General features: G+C 36.7%; 7 protein-coding genes across 15 annotated transcripts in view; 4 read left to right on the top strand and 3 right to left on the bottom strand.

The window, feature by feature from the left end:
- Nucleotides 1–65: 65 nt before the first annotated feature.
- LOC108949496 (serine/threonine-protein kinase RIO3-like) lies at nucleotides 66–1,345 on the bottom strand. The gene is made up of 3 exons (XM_018811861.2): nucleotides 997–1,345; nucleotides 604–752; nucleotides 66–293 (listed from the first exon to the last, which is right to left on the bottom strand). Exons 1-3 carry the CDS (start codon nucleotides 1,226–1,228, stop codon nucleotides 66–68), a joined length of 609 nt encoding a protein of 202 aa, XP_018667406.1. The 5' UTR covers nucleotides 1,229–1,345.
- On the top strand, nucleotides 1,344–3,086 carry LOC100179210 (germinal-center associated nuclear protein). Of its 4 annotated transcripts, none has more exons than XM_002120069.4 (4): nucleotides 1,344–1,550; nucleotides 1,633–1,779; nucleotides 1,833–2,011; nucleotides 2,128–3,086. In XM_002120069.4, exons 1-4 carry the CDS (start codon nucleotides 1,440–1,442, stop codon nucleotides 2,891–2,893), a joined length of 1,203 nt encoding a protein of 400 aa, XP_002120105.2. In that variant the 5' UTR covers nucleotides 1,344–1,439; the 3' UTR covers nucleotides 2,894–3,086. The 4 variants fall into 4 exon arrangements, with proteins under 4 accessions (XP_002120105.2, XP_009858640.1, XP_018667462.1 ...); XM_009860338.3 differs by having other exon boundaries at nucleotides 1,344–1,426; nucleotides 2,128–2,990; XM_018811917.2 differs by having other exon boundaries at nucleotides 1,344–1,457; nucleotides 2,128–2,990.
- On the bottom strand, nucleotides 2,808–5,189 carry LOC100181584 (GDP-fucose protein O-fucosyltransferase 1). Its single transcript, XM_018811920.2, has 3 exons — nucleotides 5,076–5,189; nucleotides 4,664–4,795; nucleotides 2,808–4,400 (listed from the first exon to the last, which is right to left on the bottom strand). Exon 3 carries the CDS (start codon nucleotides 4,311–4,313, stop codon nucleotides 3,156–3,158), a length of 1,158 nt encoding a protein of 385 aa, XP_018667465.1. The 5' UTR covers nucleotides 4,314–4,400; nucleotides 4,664–4,795; nucleotides 5,076–5,189; the 3' UTR covers nucleotides 2,808–3,155.
- On the bottom strand, nucleotides 5,180–7,039 carry LOC108949276 (protein SMG9-like). The gene has a single exon (XM_018811912.2). The coding sequence runs from the start codon at nucleotides 6,862–6,864 to the stop codon at nucleotides 5,272–5,274; it is 1,593 nt and encodes a 530-aa protein (XP_018667457.1). The 5' UTR covers nucleotides 6,865–7,039; the 3' UTR covers nucleotides 5,180–5,271.
- Nucleotides 7,040–7,822: 783 nt separating this feature from the next.
- On the top strand, nucleotides 7,823–10,414 carry LOC100181542 (non-structural maintenance of chromosomes element 3 homolog). Of its 2 annotated transcripts, XM_026834700.1 has the most exons (7): nucleotides 7,824–7,985; nucleotides 8,155–8,241; nucleotides 8,440–8,597; nucleotides 9,072–9,148; nucleotides 9,236–9,341; nucleotides 9,753–9,867; nucleotides 10,025–10,414. In XM_026834700.1, the coding sequence occupies exons 1-7, from the start codon at nucleotides 7,938–7,940 to the stop codon at nucleotides 10,100–10,102; spliced, it is 669 nt and encodes a 222-aa protein (XP_026690501.1). In that variant the 5' UTR covers nucleotides 7,824–7,937; the 3' UTR covers nucleotides 10,103–10,414. The 2 variants fall into 2 exon arrangements, with proteins under 2 accessions (XP_026690502.1, XP_026690501.1); XM_026834701.1 differs by lacking the exon at nucleotides 8,155–8,241 and having other exon boundaries at nucleotides 7,823–7,985.
- A 27-nt stretch (nucleotides 10,415–10,441) lies between these two features.
- LOC100186332 (claudin-16-like) lies at nucleotides 10,442–13,076 on the top strand. Of its 2 annotated transcripts, none has more exons than XM_002119316.3 (6): nucleotides 10,442–10,669; nucleotides 11,119–11,218; nucleotides 11,619–11,783; nucleotides 12,176–12,347; nucleotides 12,630–12,712; nucleotides 12,837–13,076. In XM_002119316.3, the coding sequence occupies exons 1-6, from the start codon at nucleotides 10,523–10,525 to the stop codon at nucleotides 12,992–12,994; spliced, it is 825 nt and encodes a 274-aa protein (XP_002119352.1). In that variant the 5' UTR covers nucleotides 10,442–10,522; the 3' UTR covers nucleotides 12,995–13,076. The 2 variants fall into 2 exon arrangements, with proteins under 2 accessions (XP_002119352.1, XP_026690495.1); XM_026834694.1 differs by having other exon boundaries at nucleotides 10,539–10,669; nucleotides 11,606–11,783.
- A 108-nt stretch (nucleotides 13,077–13,184) lies between these two features.
- The window catches only part of LOC108949505, a 3,563-nt gene continuing 1,806 nt past the window's right edge, over nucleotides 13,185–14,941 (top strand). For 2 of the 4 annotated variants that reach the window (XM_018811926.2, XM_018811927.2), the window contains exons 1-3: nucleotides 13,185–14,248; nucleotides 14,462–14,607; nucleotides 14,727–14,941. In XM_018811926.2, the coding sequence (XP_018667471.1) occupies nucleotides 14,116–14,248; nucleotides 14,462–14,607; nucleotides 14,727–14,941 (494 nt within the window). In that variant the 5' untranslated portion in view covers nucleotides 13,185–14,115. Of the gene's footprint in view, nucleotides 14,249–14,440; nucleotides 14,608–14,726 lie in introns of all 4 variants that reach the window. The other 2 variants (XM_026834698.1, XM_026834699.1) reach the window with 1 other exon arrangement.

Here is a 14,941-nt window from a genome sequence, read left to right as displayed (position 1 = left end):
AGTATAATTTATTGTTTAAACTCTAACACCCAAATGAGTTCACTAAAGGTTAGATATAGAATACATCATTTCAACTTTTTTAATATGCATATATATATGTACACTTTTACAATATTCATGTATTTCTGCAAACCTTTATCCGAAGGAAACTCGAGCATATTTGAACTTTGATCCGCCTCCGAACATCCCTCTCTTCCAGTGCCATCAACCTCATCTTCTTCATCATCATCATCATAGTTATCATCGGATGTAAACAAGGAGTCCGTCCGATAATTATTAAATGACAGCCGCACCTTGTTTAAATAAATATAAATTACATATGACCTAACCTTATTACATAAATAAAGTAGTAGTTATATTTTTATGTATGTTATGTACAGCCCTGAATGAAAAAATGCAGCATATTAAATCTTACTACAAATCTGTCCAATTTTGCCAATTTACAGTACATTCCTGCACAGATCATTTGTACTGAATACTGCCCTATTAAACCTTAAACAATTAGCACAAAAATAACCCCAAGGGCCCACATAAAACTGTCGTTTTAAATTGTTCTGGATGCAAAAAGCAAATTTCCGATATGGTGTGCAGTCCTATGAATACCTTTGAGTTTTTATTAACTTGATTTTCTTGTCGAGTTACACTTTCATTGAATTCTTGATCCAATTGAGCTTGCAAGATTTGCGCCAACACTTCATCATTGGATGTATCGTTACTTTTGCTCCACTCAACTGGTTCATTCAAAGTGGAATCTAATATACAAGAATACCATAGTTAATCAAAAAAAATTTGAAGCAAGTTTTATAGTAAACATTGTACATCGCAGGCTATAAAATGTAATACAAAATTTAGAATTAGGATCTATGGTGATTGGTGACTGTATGAAAGTATAACCTTTTAAAGGTGGAACTGCTAACTTGTTATTACACATGTTATTATATGTGACTGTAAATAAATCTATTAAAAATGACATAAAACAGACTGGGACTTACATACCATTTAAAAATACAGTTTCTTGTAGTGGATTTTCCAACTCGTAATTTTCATCCAATTGTAATTCATTCGCCAATTGTTCGCTCATCACATCAGCAAAGGAAGTACTTTCACATTTTACAGAATTGTTGTTGGAACCCCAGGACTTAACTTTCCATGCAGCGTTCGACGTATAACCATTTTGAACATTTTCTTGCAGCGGAGTTTCGACTACAGCTGTGCCGGCTGACGCCATGTTATTATACAGCTTGTTGTTGTTTTTTACAAGAGCCCGATTGGCCGATTTCGGTGTTTCTGAACTACACACACCGTCCACAAACAAATACAAACAGCTTACGCTTTGAAACAAAAACAACAGCCCGGCGGGTTATCGGATTTCTATGTTGCGATTACGCCATAGGCGCGCAACAACGTGGATCGGGCAATAAATTTTGTAAGTGTAGCTCATGGGACTTCATGACTTAGTAAAAATTAAGTTATTATGTACAAAGTATGTTGGACATTTTTTGGCGTATGCAATTGCGTTAATTGCAACTTTCAGCAGCAAACAAAATAAAGTACATTACGTCACTTTAGAAACCATTCAAGCGAAACCAAATTTGTTTTGTATTTTTATCCACGTGTATTTGTATTTTAAAGGGAAGATTTGCCATGGCGGAGCAAAATCCAATCGTTGGAACTTGTCGTACAATGTGTCCTGTAACAGAGTTTCGATTTCGAAGCAAACACAATTTACTACACTCGTTTGAAAGAGCCCGTCCCACACACCAACAAACCGCCAAAAACGTAACTAAATATACTAATACACTTTCTCTCCTTTTATATATCAAACTTTTTAGGAAACCAGTGATCTCTGCGTAAAGGAATTTCGGCGGTCGGCAGCAGGAGAAAATGTGAGTGACCCAAGAAATCTGCGGACTCCTGAAACTCTGCTACAGACGGTTAATTATCTCTTTACCACCATTTTATTTAAGGAGGGGGCACAGTTCAATTTCATTTATGACTTTATCTTTGACCGGTATGTTGCGCATGTCTATTTGTATTCCTATTTGATTATCTAAATACTGTATTTGTATCAATGTACAACTATGTCAATAATTTTAACTTCCTAGCTAAACTAAAACATTTCAACAGATTACGAAGTGTTAGACAAGATGCTGTTATCCAGCAGCTACAAATTGTCCAACCAATGCTATGTATTGGTATTCTTGAGCGCTGTGTACGATTCTATGTCTATGCTGCCTACAGGGCAAAACTACAGCCAGGATTGAACATTGAGCTCCACATTAACACGCAGCACACAAATGACTGCTTAAAAACTTTGCTTCTAATGTACAAAGGGGTCGGATTTAAATTCCGAGAAAGGGTAAAGCTACATCACCGGCTGTCCCTAGTAGCTGTTCACATGTTACTTCATATGCAATGTCATGACACACTGTGTGGTCTTCTTATCAACGTTCCATCGCATTGGTGGAAACAAGAACCATTGCAAACGGTTGTGGGCGTGATATTTGCAGTATTCCACAAAAACTATGTACGAGCAGTAAAACTAAGTCAAAAGCTGATATCAGAAAAGAGAAATATTGTTTTAATTGCATTCTCTTTATCTGTGGATGCTTTAAGATTGGACTGTGTAAAAATGCTGTGTCATTCACACAGTTCAAAAGTGAGCAGTTTTCCTGCAGAAGAGCTACCACATTGGTTATTTCTTAATTCAACATCTGATGTAACTGAACTTTGTATGTCTTTAGGCCTGACTTGCACACCAACAAATGCCATTAAGTTTTCGAAAAATGATTTTGTAACCAAAGACATTCCATCTGCACGAGGTTGTAATATATTTCAAGCTATAGGTCAACTAAGCAACAATGAAATAATAGGGATTTTAAACTTTCCATGAATGTGATATCACCAATTGCAATTGAAATAAAGTATTTTTACAGAACCAAGTACAGGATTGCTTAAGCCACAACATGTGCATGTTAAGGTGTGAATTGATTGCTAAAACTAGAAAACAGATTAGCACATTTACATAATAACTTAATCTATACTTTCGCATCATAACGCAAAATTGCTTCAAAGCATACCAGACAGTGCACCAAAAGAATTTTCTAAATAACGGAATACATCAACATAAATATATTTGTTGCTATAATAGTAAACTACAATTCTGATCGATCTGCTTCATTGTGTTTGTCTGAAGCGCCAAAATATTCATTTGGTCGCCCCAAAACTTCTCTTTTTCTTGAAACAAATGCAGTAACTGAGGAACCACAACTTCCAATAAATCGATCTGATTCAATTAATAAAGCCAGATCCATCATAAGTTCATCATTTTCCAGTTTTACAATGCTAACATCCAAACCAGCTTCCTTAAACATGTTATTGAACTCGTTTTCATATGAACTAGCATCGGTTGCAATGAATAAAGAATTCGAGTTCGATTCTTTGACCAAACTTAAAACATGAGATTTTACAGTGTTCAAACTGGGGTAACACATTTCATAGGTAAACCTTTTACTTGTGGACCTCTGGTAACCTGTACATTGTGGTGAGGACATGAATGGGTAATCCAAGCCATTTTTTACATGATCACATGCTTTTTTCCAGTCCATACCATTCCGAAAATGGATTCCCACATATGGCTTTTTCAGCTTTAAATCAATCAGTTTACCTGCAGAATTTTCCAAGTCTTTTGTCCACTGGACATACCTTTGCAGTTGTTTATCCTTTTCATTTACTGGGTAGGAAGCAGGAGCACCCATAAAAGCAAGTACAGGATGACTAGTGGCAGGATACACACTATCCCATTCTTTTTTTGATGAATGAAAATGCAAATGGGTTGGAAAACCTTCAGATGCAGGAAAATCGATTTTAAAATTATCCCAAAATGGCCCAAAAGGATTTCCAGATTTTGCTGGGCAAGACTTTTTATCCTCGCTGCGCTTAAAGGTGGATTCATGACAATAAATATACCTTTTCTCTGGAAGCCAGATTGAAGGAGCAATTTCCAGCATAAATTCCTTCATTTCAATAACGCGATGGTACGGTTTCAGTGCATTTACTTGAAACCACCTACTGTATGGAATAAAACTGTCATCGCCATATCCTCTATATCCATGAACTATCCATGGGGGTATGATCAATGTCCTGTTTAACTTTTTAGCGAAACTAAGAGAGCCAAGAAAATGATCGGCCTGGTTTCCAAAGCGTCCCATGCAAGGACAATATGCAATATAACCATTTTCATCAATCTCTGCTGCTCCAGAAAAAGTCAGAATATGTAAAACAAATGTCAGGATATAGAAACGCAGTCTCATTGTTCTATTTGAGTAGAATTAAATATAAAGCCGTCACTACACAAGTCAGTGCCACTGGAAGATGAAGTCTTGTACCAATAACAGCAGCTATAAAATTCAAAATATTAAAATGTTAGGAATAAAAAATTTAGACATACATTGATCACAGAACATTTTTATTTTATTAATACATAAGAAATACTTTGTACAAACATATACAAATACAGCAACAGTACATAATTCAATAAAAATTGATTAGGCTACCGTTTGTATAATTTATGATTTACTTTAATGATAACACCCACGGGTCGTAGCTATTTTAATATTTTTCCTCCTAAAACTCAAAATTATTAACATACACAACACAATACCTTTGTAAAATATTCCTAAAAATCCTTTTTTCTCTGAAAACATCCACTGCTTAAGTCTGGGTATTCTTCGTAAGTAAGCACACGTACACACAATCAGAAGACTGAAGACCAATAAACCATCAAATGAATATACTGGAACAAAAAAGTTAATTTTGAAACATTTCTTAATACATCGTTATAAAAGTTACTATTATATGCACCAGTACACACTACAGTATTTTCTGTATAGTGCATACCTAGGCTTTAATCTAATGATAGAATAATCTGTGACATTTAAACAGGTGGTATAAATGCTAACTGACACAGTTTGACAGGCCATTCATACCACAACAATCCAATCAAATAAAAACAATACAGACGCACCATGCAAATAAAGATATTCCTCACACATTGTAGGGTGCTTATTGCTTACCATTGGTCATATTTTCATTTTAAAATCTTTGACATTCCAAGACCAAAAATGTTGAATATATTTAAAACTTAACTATCAACTATGTATACGCCAAAGCTTGACTCTGTAATATGTGGTAATTGATGTAACAAATACTAACAATTACTACTTGACAAAAAGAAACAAAGAAATAGAACACAAGAGTATTTACAATATTTCAACCACACAGAAGTCGATTATATTCCGAAACCAACTGAGATTTACGAATAGCCTCCCATGTTCTTGCAGCATAGTGAAACCACTGCTTTTCAGTTAATGAATGGTGTGTAAGTTGGTGCCTCGGCATTGTTAATATCATTTTACGCAAGGTTTCTGTGAGCATGACCGTGTTTGGACGACCTACATAGTTAGGGAGAGATAGAAACTGCCGGTCTGACGGGTCATGAGATAGTTTAGTTACATCATACTTTTCCTCTTCTTCGTCTGTATAATTTACATCTGGAAGCAAGAATGAATTAACCTCAGATTCTCCATGTACAAGTGAAGCTAAACCAGCATATAGGTTTGTTTCAATGAGAGACAATGTCCCACGGCAGTGTAGGCTTGAGAACTTGGTCAAATTATACATCACTTCATTCATGGCAGCTATACTTCGGATTGAGAACAAATGATTTTCGAGTTTGTTGTGAACAAAAAGAACAACAGGCTGGAGCTCTGAAGGGTCACAGTCAGACCCTCCACCACTGTCATGCGTTGGGGGTGGAGTCACCGGTTTAAGCATCTCGGCAGTCTGTAGGAATCTGTATACATTACTGTCTGTGAACCAATCTTGTACAACGATTACAACATGACAAACAGTGAGTAAAAATGCAGTCACTTGTAAAGATTGGACTTCAATGTTTACAGAACCATTGTAATCTGTTGGGCTCTTCCTGTCGAATGGGACAGATTGTTCAATTAACGATGGGCTTAGAATTGGCTGCGTGTCGAGTAATATTAGTCGTTCTGCAGTGACAGCTACATCAATTCCAGTAGTCATATGCTCTGCTCTTTCCTTTATATCAGAAGTCTGCTGCTTAAACAGATAATATTTTTCTAAGTCACTTAGTTTGTTTCCTCCAATTAAGGACATTACCGTGGATTTTCCTACACCTTGCATGCCAATGACTCCAACAACTAAAAAATCGGGCTGGTCCTGTAAAAGTTCAATACCACCATCAAGCCAGTGTAGGGACGAATCCAGCAGTTTTACTGATCTCTTCCAAAACCCTGGATCTTTTGACTTAGCAGCAGAGTTTTCGTTTAAGTTTTGTACATTACTTGAAGATGCAGCTGCCTGTGCCAAGCCCTGCCTAACAAGATAAGAAGACGCTGAGTTCCTAAACTTTGAATCAGAGGAGGTTCGAAAAAGATTCTTTTTATCACCTACTGAAGGCGATTTAGTGAATGACATTGACAATTTTGGGGCAATGGGTCCAGATGGGCTAGCAGATACTTCCTGCCATGGAGAAGTCTTTTCTCCATCTGGAGTTAAATTTGAACCTTGTGAAGACTTACCAGCAGGCTTTGCCAGGATTACTGGTTTTGTATTTGGTTGAGAAAGGGGGAAATTACTTTTATCTTGATCGTCTCCACTGTCTTTAGAAGTACGTAGAGTGTCAGGTCGATTGGCTCCATAAGAATTAGTGGGGCTATCATGTTGGTATTCCATGCTTCGACCTTCATGATCACGAAATCGTTTTTTCTTACCAGCTGCTGATGCACGGTTTATAAAGTACGGCTGACTACCAGAGTTTCCAGAATCATTCATTCTAGATGACGCTATAATATAAAATGAGTTGCTTTATTTTAATTTTAGTTCTTTACGTATCTAACACTACAAAAGAGAAGGGTTAAAATCAATCTACCACTTATTCCATCGCTGGTTTAGTCCTCTCGCTCTCACAACTGTGAACTGTCAACGTATTTAATTTAATTTGGCTGGTCTTTCAAACATGGTTGGCTAGCGCCACCATTGAGACATTATATCGGATATTTACACCGGTAGGTGCTGCTAAATTATCCTGTGTTGAATAAATGTAACTCGCTTTATCCTCGGGTGGCCTGAAAACGACGTTATAACAAGGCTGTTCTGTTTCATGCACCTTGTGTCAGCTTCTAGGTATCAAGTATATTACTTTCGGGGTGATAGTTCTTATGCTTTTTTCATGTATGGATAATAATTTGCCCGTTTACCCATTAGAGACCCATGGGCCGGAGCAGTATTTCTGTTAAGTGTCTTGCCCAATGACACATATTAAATGTTATTTTTTACTACCAAATGATATAAAGTAATGAAAAGTTGTCCCCTTTTCCGCCACCCTACTACCAGAGTATACTAAACAGAATAGTTTAGTATACTCTGCTACTTCCTTTATAACACGCTGGTTATATACGGACTCTGGTACATGTTGTACAAGGCTACGCCAAGCCAATGGTAGTGGGTTTTCTACCTAAGTGAGAAACATATACTGATCCTAACCTCTTTGATTTATGGCACCATAGTACACTAACAAGAATTGTGTAAGTCTTCACACGGTTCAAATTGTTAGTGTACTATGATGGCACCAACGCTTATATATATACATAAGTATATATATAAGCGTATAAGTGTATATATAAACGTATATATATAAGCGTTGATGGCACACAGTGAAAGAAGTCAACAAGGAATAAAAAAAATAGAGCGCCATCTAGCAGCTATTGGATTTATTTCGCGCGTTTCATTAAAATCTAAAAACCATAACAGTTTGGTCTCCATTCTACGTTATATTGGTAAATAAGACGATCAAGTATATTTGTCAAAATAACATTGCCCAGCTAAAACGTTATCGTTTGTTAGGAATGAGTTCTTCACAACGCAATATCGACAAATCAGAGCTTGACAGAAAGGTAAACAGTGACCAAACACGTAACTATAAACTATTTATTTTAATTTTTAAAACGGTTTTAAAATTAGTATCTGTCTCACTCACTGTATGATACACCAATGCTTTGTATATCGACTAAAACAAAAATCAGTGGAGACACTAACTCAAATCATAAACATACTTCATTTTAGGTAAATGACGTTGTGCACCTGATGCTTATATGGGAGCAACGAAAAATCCCAATAAAAAGAGCAGACATTAACAAGCATGTGTTAAAAGTATGTTATCTGTTTCCTTATGTTGAATTAGGTCCATTTAACATTGTATATTAGAAATTTAGAATCTAAGCTCACACATTCTGTAGCAATGTATCAGTTTGAGTTTAGTCCTATCTAAATCCCTGGTACTTAAAAGGATCTCACCCACATAAAATAGATCAAAACAACCTAGATTTTATTTTTTCCAATTATTTCCAGGAATACCGTCATGCATTTAATGAGGTTATGAAAATAACCGACAAGAAACTGCAAAAAGTCTTTGGATTAAAACTTTTGGAAATAGGCGAAAGTGGAAAACGTGCTTATATTCTAGTCAACATGCTTGAACATTCAGAAACCCAACAAATGATGAACTGGTAAGACATTTTATATAGTAAGATATAATGGTAAATGTTTTTGTTTTTTTTCGCGTCCCATTTTGTGATAAACCAAGAATATTTAATGAATTATATAACCGTATCCTCCTAATACTAAAAAGCTTTGTTACTTAAAAACCTAATTAGCAAATATTATCTTACCCCACAGTACTATATATTATAAAATTAAGTATTTTTCTACTATTGTTCATCAATCAAAGTATGTATCGCAAATCACCTCAACAGTTATATCAAGGGTGGTTAGGAGTTTCTATCATCACTTGTAGCTATTTGCAATTAGCCCATTACCTGTTTAGGCTATTTGTATGCTATGCAATTCATGACATTGTTAAAAGCCAGCTTTTGCTATAATATATAGAAAACCACTGCATCAAACTTTTTTAATTTTTAGTAATAAAGTTTTGGTCTATGTTAAAAAGCTGCCGTACAAATACTGTTATCTTTTTTCTTCAGGAATGACAACCCAAAAAGAGGATTGCTGTTTACTGTGTTGTCTCTCATATTTATGTGTGGGAATTCTATGACGGATGGTAAAAGCATGATTTCTATTTTATACTTGTTTTAATAATAATTACTTTATTTCAAAGCTCTTTAAACTAAACTGATTCTCCATGTAGGCACCTTCTGGAATGCTTTAAAGGGACTAGGCATTGAAAAAGATAAACCTCATCCAGAATTTGGTGATGTAAAAAAACTGATAACCCAGGAGTTTGTCAGGCAATGGTATGTATAATAAATGATACTTAAATGTGCTGCTAGTTTAAAGACTGCTTTGTTTATATATGTTGTCATAGGGGCCAAACCTTTTTAAATGCAGGTGAGGCAACCAGGCAAGGACATTTAGACCCTTAGTTTTGAGCAACTAATATAACTTATTGGTTCCTAAGGTCTAATAGTTAATACAGTGCAGAAAATCTCTGGGTAGACCTGCCACCCCAGGTTTGGTGCCTATGGATGTAGTGCTTTTAAAAAGGGCAACTGAAATGTTAAAACAAGCATATTTATATGATTTAAACATCTGAAAAGATGTGAATTATCATACAAAGTAACATTTTAGTTAGGACCCAGTTGAGGAAATTATTGTTAAGTGTTTTTTTTGTGGTCATTTTTTTAAGTTAAATGTTATATTGTCAGGTACCTTGAAATTGTTAAACTACCCAACTGTGACCCACCACAGTATGAATACAAGTGGGGATTACGAGCGTATCATGAAACAAGCAAGATGAAAATCCTTGAGTTTGTGACTTCAGTAAGTTTGCCTAAATTTAATTTACACTTTACCATTACTACGTTTTTTTACGTCACTCTTTTAAATTACTTGGTCAAAATTGTTTTTGTTTGTTTTAATTTGATATTTTAACCATGTGTTGTTGACAAGTTCTTACAACTCTCACACTTGTTTACAGCTTTATGATAAGTCCAGTGTAATGGTGTGGAAATCACAGTACCAGGATGCTTTGGAGGAACAACGCAAAACGATCTAGTTTTACTGGATTATTGTACTTTAAATGCCAATTTACTACTATACATATATGGCGTGACCAAGTTATGGAAGAGCAGAACACTTGGAAAAAAAGGTGACAGCTGCGCTGTAAGCTGGAAGACAAGTGATGTGAATGGTGTTGGCAAAAGTGTCTTTATAAATTGATTTGTTATCATTCTTTTATAAATTTCTTTTCTTTTTTTATTACTGTGGTTAAGTGACCCTGGTCATTTCTCCAATAAAGCTCTTTATTTATTGAAAGCCGTTTAGCACCAACCAAACTAATTAGCATATATGTGTGACAATTTTGCTATTGCCCATTGTTGTTTGATGAATGTAAGTGGACAGTCGGCTTTTAGACTCGGCAAGTTATAACTTCAGTACAGCGGATGTGAGCAGAATACTTGAGCTGTTAGCTTAAATGGCAGATTACGCTACAGACAGCGCTTCGTCTGTAATAGCGCCGTTATGCAAGTTTGCTGGTTTTATTTTTGGACTGACAGCCGCTAGTTGTGTAGTTTTCGTGACCGTAACTCCTTGTTGGTACGTCATCTATGCCGAAGCATCGGTAAGTCAGTTTAAACTAAAATTTCAGTAGTTTCTTAACGATTTCCGGCGCCGTGGCAAAGTGATTAGCGCACCTGCCTGTAAAGGCTTCTCGCTGCTATCATTGTGAGCGAATGTGTTCTTAGGCAAGTCACTTAACGGCAATTGCTGCAACCCAATGATCACTATCAGGTTGTCTAAATTGTCAGCCATACTTAAAAAAAATAAAATTCCCCAAAAATAATCAACCACTAAAGTAACAGAAATGGTAGCTCGTAAGCTGGCACTAGGTGTTTGAACACCAATGTTATAACGACTGTCGTTTTCCGGTTACGCTAGGATAAAGTTTCATTTGTTTTATATATTGGCTACAAACGACGCTTCTGTTTTGCCGCTAATAGGCTACTTTATTTTCCTTTTTATGTTAACTAGTTTTGTATTCAAAAATATTTTCAAATACATGATTGGTAGATCTCGCCATACGAGAATTGTTATGGTCTTTGGAAATTTTGCAGCTCTACCGGTTTGTGTGGAAAATGGCTTTCCGGTTCCCTTCTCGGCTCGCATGGAGGTAAATAACACTTGCGATAAACTTTTAAGAATATTTATAAAATCCTATCTACTCGACTTTAAATAACGTTGTTTAACTATTAAAAACATGGTTAGGAAATCTCATATGTTATGTGTTATATATACCTAATGGTTCCCGTCTTACCCCACAGTACAATATAGAATAGTAGGGTGGGGAAAGATGGGACACATTTTCGTTCTATTTTCTCGTCGCATTTGGTAGTAAACAAAGAACATTCAAAGAATTATAAAACTACATCTTCACGACTCCCATAAACCGTTGATAATTGTTTAAAAACACGATAAGGATAATTGGATGTTATGTTCTAAAGATGTCCCATCTCCCCCCACCCTACTATATTATATATATTATAGTTCAATGTTTTAGTTACTTATTTCAGCGCAGCGGACAGTATGCAGAGGTCTCATGATAACTGCTTGTCTACTAAGTGGGTTTGCTTTGATTCTTAACGTTATGGGAATGCGATGCATCCTGCTTTTTCGTCTTTTACCACGGACAAAAGAAAAGTTAACTCGACGTGCGGCTGTTGTATGGATAGTAGCAGGTGTGTTAATCTGGCGTATTTTTTGCACTGATTTCGTGGGACATAGCAAGTTATAGACAAGTCGTGACAATTTTTGTTCAGCGCACACGCCTATATGGTCCAGAGTTTTCGGAATAGAGGCTCGACGCATTGCTATTATTATGGTTGTGTGGGACATGGAGCACTTGCGGTTAAGTTTTTTTGCGCAAACCAAATTGTCAGCCATAAACTGCAAAAAATGTTACCCACGCAGTTACATACGTGGCAACTCGTAATAACTGCTTGTCTACTGAGTAAATTTGCTCAAATTAAGCCGACAGGAGGCGTATGAAACAAAACACCCTTGTTATATCGAATTTTATTGCCCTGCCACGCGATGATAAAACAGTTTCAATTCATTCATGTTATATCAGGTACCTTCGTATTAATATCAAGCACCTGGTATGGTCTGGAAGTAATGTATTCAGTATGGGATGAAGGTAAAGCTTCCGAACTTTCAGACGGTATATTTGTGGGTTGGGGAGCAACTGCGTTTGCTTATGCAGCTGCCGGGCTATTGTGGATAGGTGCAACTGTATCGAGAAGGTAGGTCTATATGGAAGTTAAATTAAAACCCACTTTGGTAGCAAACATTAGCGTTTTAATACATATGGTGGGGTACTGTAGGCATCCCATATTCCTTGATTGTATTTTAAACAATTACCAACGCTCTTTGTGTCGGCGGGTTACGGTTATACTACCAAATGAGACAAAAAAAGAAAATGAAAGCGTGTCCCATTTTACCTCATTTTAAGTAACCCGTATAAAACAATCATGAACGTTTCAATACATATCTGGGCGGGTTGACATTTTGTTTCCATTTGGCAGTGAAAGGAAAGAAGCAGAAAAACGACGAGATTCGATTTTATCAACAGTAGCCGCGGCGTACGCTGCTAGTCGCAGTGGTTCAGGTAAGATTTAAACAAAGCAAAATAACTGAGCAACGCTGGCTTACTTTACCCTTGATCATTAGCGTTCAATTTCGGGTGCCACTTATGGTGATTTCTTAATCATTTTTCACTCGTTGTTAAACAGGGGCAAGCACGACTTGTTGCTGCTACTTGGCGCCTCGGCTGCTCGGCTGCGGCCACGAGTGCGGGCACCATAGCAACACAGGGGACGACAAGATACGAACTCTGGAACCCATCACTGAATGTCAGGTGACATCGCACGCAAGGACAACATACATGTAATTTAGAGAATTCGAGAAAATTATTAGGAGGCAAGATTCGTAACCGCTGTTTAAAAGCTCTAATAAAACAGTTCAACAAAGCATGTTATTCTGCGTGGTTTTAATACAAAACAATTCGAAACTGGAGTTCGTTACAAGTTGGACACAAAAAAGAACTTTGATGTATAGGATTGGTGCTAAAAATAGAACAAACCCACATCGCAGCGCATACACAGTTCTGCAGACTGCAGCCGCAAACAGACAAGCGGTTGTTATATATACACGCCGCTTCGTACAAGTTCTGACTTGGTTTTGAAATCACTTATAGCATTGTACCTGGAAATCTTGGATAGTAATTAAATATCGCTTTGATATTTGCTAATGTGTCGGGGTTAGAAAACGAGAGAGTAACCATGTCGTTTACGATGCTTTTACACTTCGCACACAAGAGTTATTTACACTTGTAAGTTAAACAAAGATCCGCGGAACGACGCTGGAAAATACGCCGCAACCATTTGTGCATGGCACGCCTATATTGGAAAGCACACAGTTAAAGTCAACTGCCGAAAACGAGCGAGTTTTTATAGTGAAACGATTCATTGTCGGCTACAAGGTGTTGACGTCTCGTCTATAAGAAAGAAGTTGTTTATATACTTTTTTCGTTGAGGATTTAAAAATTTTTCGTTGAGGGTTTAAAAGAAATGGAATATTTTTTCTGTGGGCAGCAGTTTTAGGAACGTGCAGATGAACGCGTTGAACTTAATAAGTAAGCTCGTAAATAACAGTCGTAAAACGCATTATAAAGAGCGGCTTGCGTGTATATAACAAAAGCTTCGACGACCTTGTATTTCGCGTCATGATGTTTATCGCTGTATATAATAGCTGGACCGACTCATTGTCCTCTACAAAAACAACAAAATATAAAGCCTTTCGTCAAGATAGCAAGTATAACGATAACACGCAACAATGGTATACAGGGGCGAGTGAGACGATTATTCAGCTAAACAGGGCCGTGTGATGTTGTCAGCAGATACCTGGTATAAGCAAGGCGAAAGGTTGAAAACAGACTGCGAATTCTAACATTAAATTTTCATTAGTTCGCGTATGGCTCAATGCAGTTTTGTTGTATAAGTTAAGTAAGAAATGGCTGAAATAATAGAAGAATCTGAACCGCTGTCACGGCATGTGAAATATGCACTGCAAAGAAACGCAGTTCTTCGGAAAGGGGAACATCAAAAGAAACTAAAAGCCATTGAACAAGATCACACAAGGAAAGGTTAGATCATTATGATTATACATGCATATGTTTATGTACAATGTACGTATTCCTGTGGTTTCGTGTACTAAGTATAAACATGAAAACATCGCATGTATATTAGCTCTAAAAATGTTTCGCCGAGTAAAGTGAATAAACTTATACTTTATTAAAAAGTCCCATTAAACAAGCATGTTTTATCAATAAAATCAGATTTTTCTGTTTACACAAAAGCTGACGAAATTTGGCATGACCGAAACCAAGCGGTTCGAGACCACGTGATGATTGAAATATACGCCAACAGACAAAAATCCAGCAACGTTCGATCCGGTTCAAGACTTTCCGCAGCGAGAGATCGGGCAGCGATGGCAGAAATTGAGGTTCGTGTAAGATTTTTATATGTAAAAAGTTTATTTTTAGTAGTGGTTTAGTATTGCGCTTTTTTCCTTTTTTTCGGAAATCGCAATATGCTGTATTTGGTATTGCATCGATTTTCCAGGCAATTTCTGACTTGTACTTAGCAAGAGGTATGCAGAAGCGCGCTAGGAAAAATAAAAGGTACTCACCACCTTCCAGTTCTGTTAGTGTTACCGATCTCGCATCATCTGTGAAAATGAACCCGACGCCAGACACATTTGAGCGTAAGTTGATATCAAGATTTGCGGAGAGAGATGAAACGGTGTTGTTGCGGAGGAGGCAGAGAACACGATCAGA

The sequence above is a fragment of the Ciona intestinalis genome, chromosome 5 (genome assembly GCF_000224145.3).
Source record: "Ciona intestinalis chromosome 5, KH, whole genome shotgun sequence".
NCBI lineage: Eukaryota > Metazoa > Chordata > Ascidiacea > Phlebobranchia > Cionidae > Ciona > Ciona intestinalis.
This window is presented reverse-complemented; position numbering and strand designations above follow the sequence as displayed.

Excerpts from the sequence above, each read along its gene's own strand:
- LOC100179210 (XM_002120069.4), top strand. The coding sequence starts at position 1,440 with ATGGGACTTCATGACTTAGTAAAAATTAAGTTATTATGTACAAAGTAT. Across the intron at positions 1,551-1,632 it reads TCAGCAGCAAACAAAATAAA|GGAAGATTTGCCATGGCGGA; the intron begins GTACATTACGTC and ends TGTATTTTAAAG. Across the intron at positions 1,780-1,832 it reads ACCAACAAACCGCCAAAAAC|GAAACCAGTGATCTCTGCGT; the intron begins GTAACTAAATAT and ends CAAACTTTTTAG.
- LOC100181584 (XM_018811920.2), bottom strand. The coding sequence starts at position 4,313 with ATGAGACTGCGTTTCTATATCCTGACATTTGTTTTACATATTCTGACT.
- LOC108949496 (XM_018811861.2), bottom strand. The coding sequence starts at position 1,228 with ATGGCGTCAGCCGGCACAGCTGTAGTCGAAACTCCGCTGCAAGAAAAT. Across the intron at positions 753-996 it reads AGAAACTGTATTTTTAAATG|ATTCCACTTTGAATGAACCA; the intron begins GTATGTAAGTCC and ends CTTGTATATTAG. Across the intron at positions 294-603 it reads AAGTTAATAAAAACTCAAAG|GTGCGGCTGTCATTTAATAA; the intron begins GTATTCATAGGA and ends TATTTAAACAAG.
- LOC100186332 (XM_002119316.3), top strand. The coding sequence starts at position 10,523 with ATGGCAGATTACGCTACAGACAGCGCTTCGTCTGTAATAGCGCCGTTA. Across the intron at positions 11,784-12,175 it reads TGTTGTATGGATAGTAGCAG|GTACCTTCGTATTAATATCA; the intron begins GTGTGTTAATCT and ends ATGTTATATCAG. Across the intron at positions 12,348-12,629 it reads GGTGCAACTGTATCGAGAAG|TGAAAGGAAAGAAGCAGAAA; the intron begins GTAGGTCTATAT and ends TCCATTTGGCAG.
- LOC100181542 (XM_026834700.1), top strand. The coding sequence starts at position 7,938 with ATGAGTTCTTCACAACGCAATATCGACAAATCAGAGCTTGACAGAAAG. Across the intron at positions 7,986-8,154 it reads AATCAGAGCTTGACAGAAAG|GTAAATGACGTTGTGCACCT; the intron begins GTAAACAGTGAC and ends ACTTCATTTTAG. Across the intron at positions 9,868-10,024 it reads TCCTTGAGTTTGTGACTTCA|CTTTATGATAAGTCCAGTGT; the intron begins GTAAGTTTGCCT and ends ACTTGTTTACAG.
- LOC108949276 (XM_018811912.2), bottom strand. The coding sequence starts at position 6,864 with ATGAATGATTCTGGAAACTCTGGTAGTCAGCCGTACTTTATAAACCGT.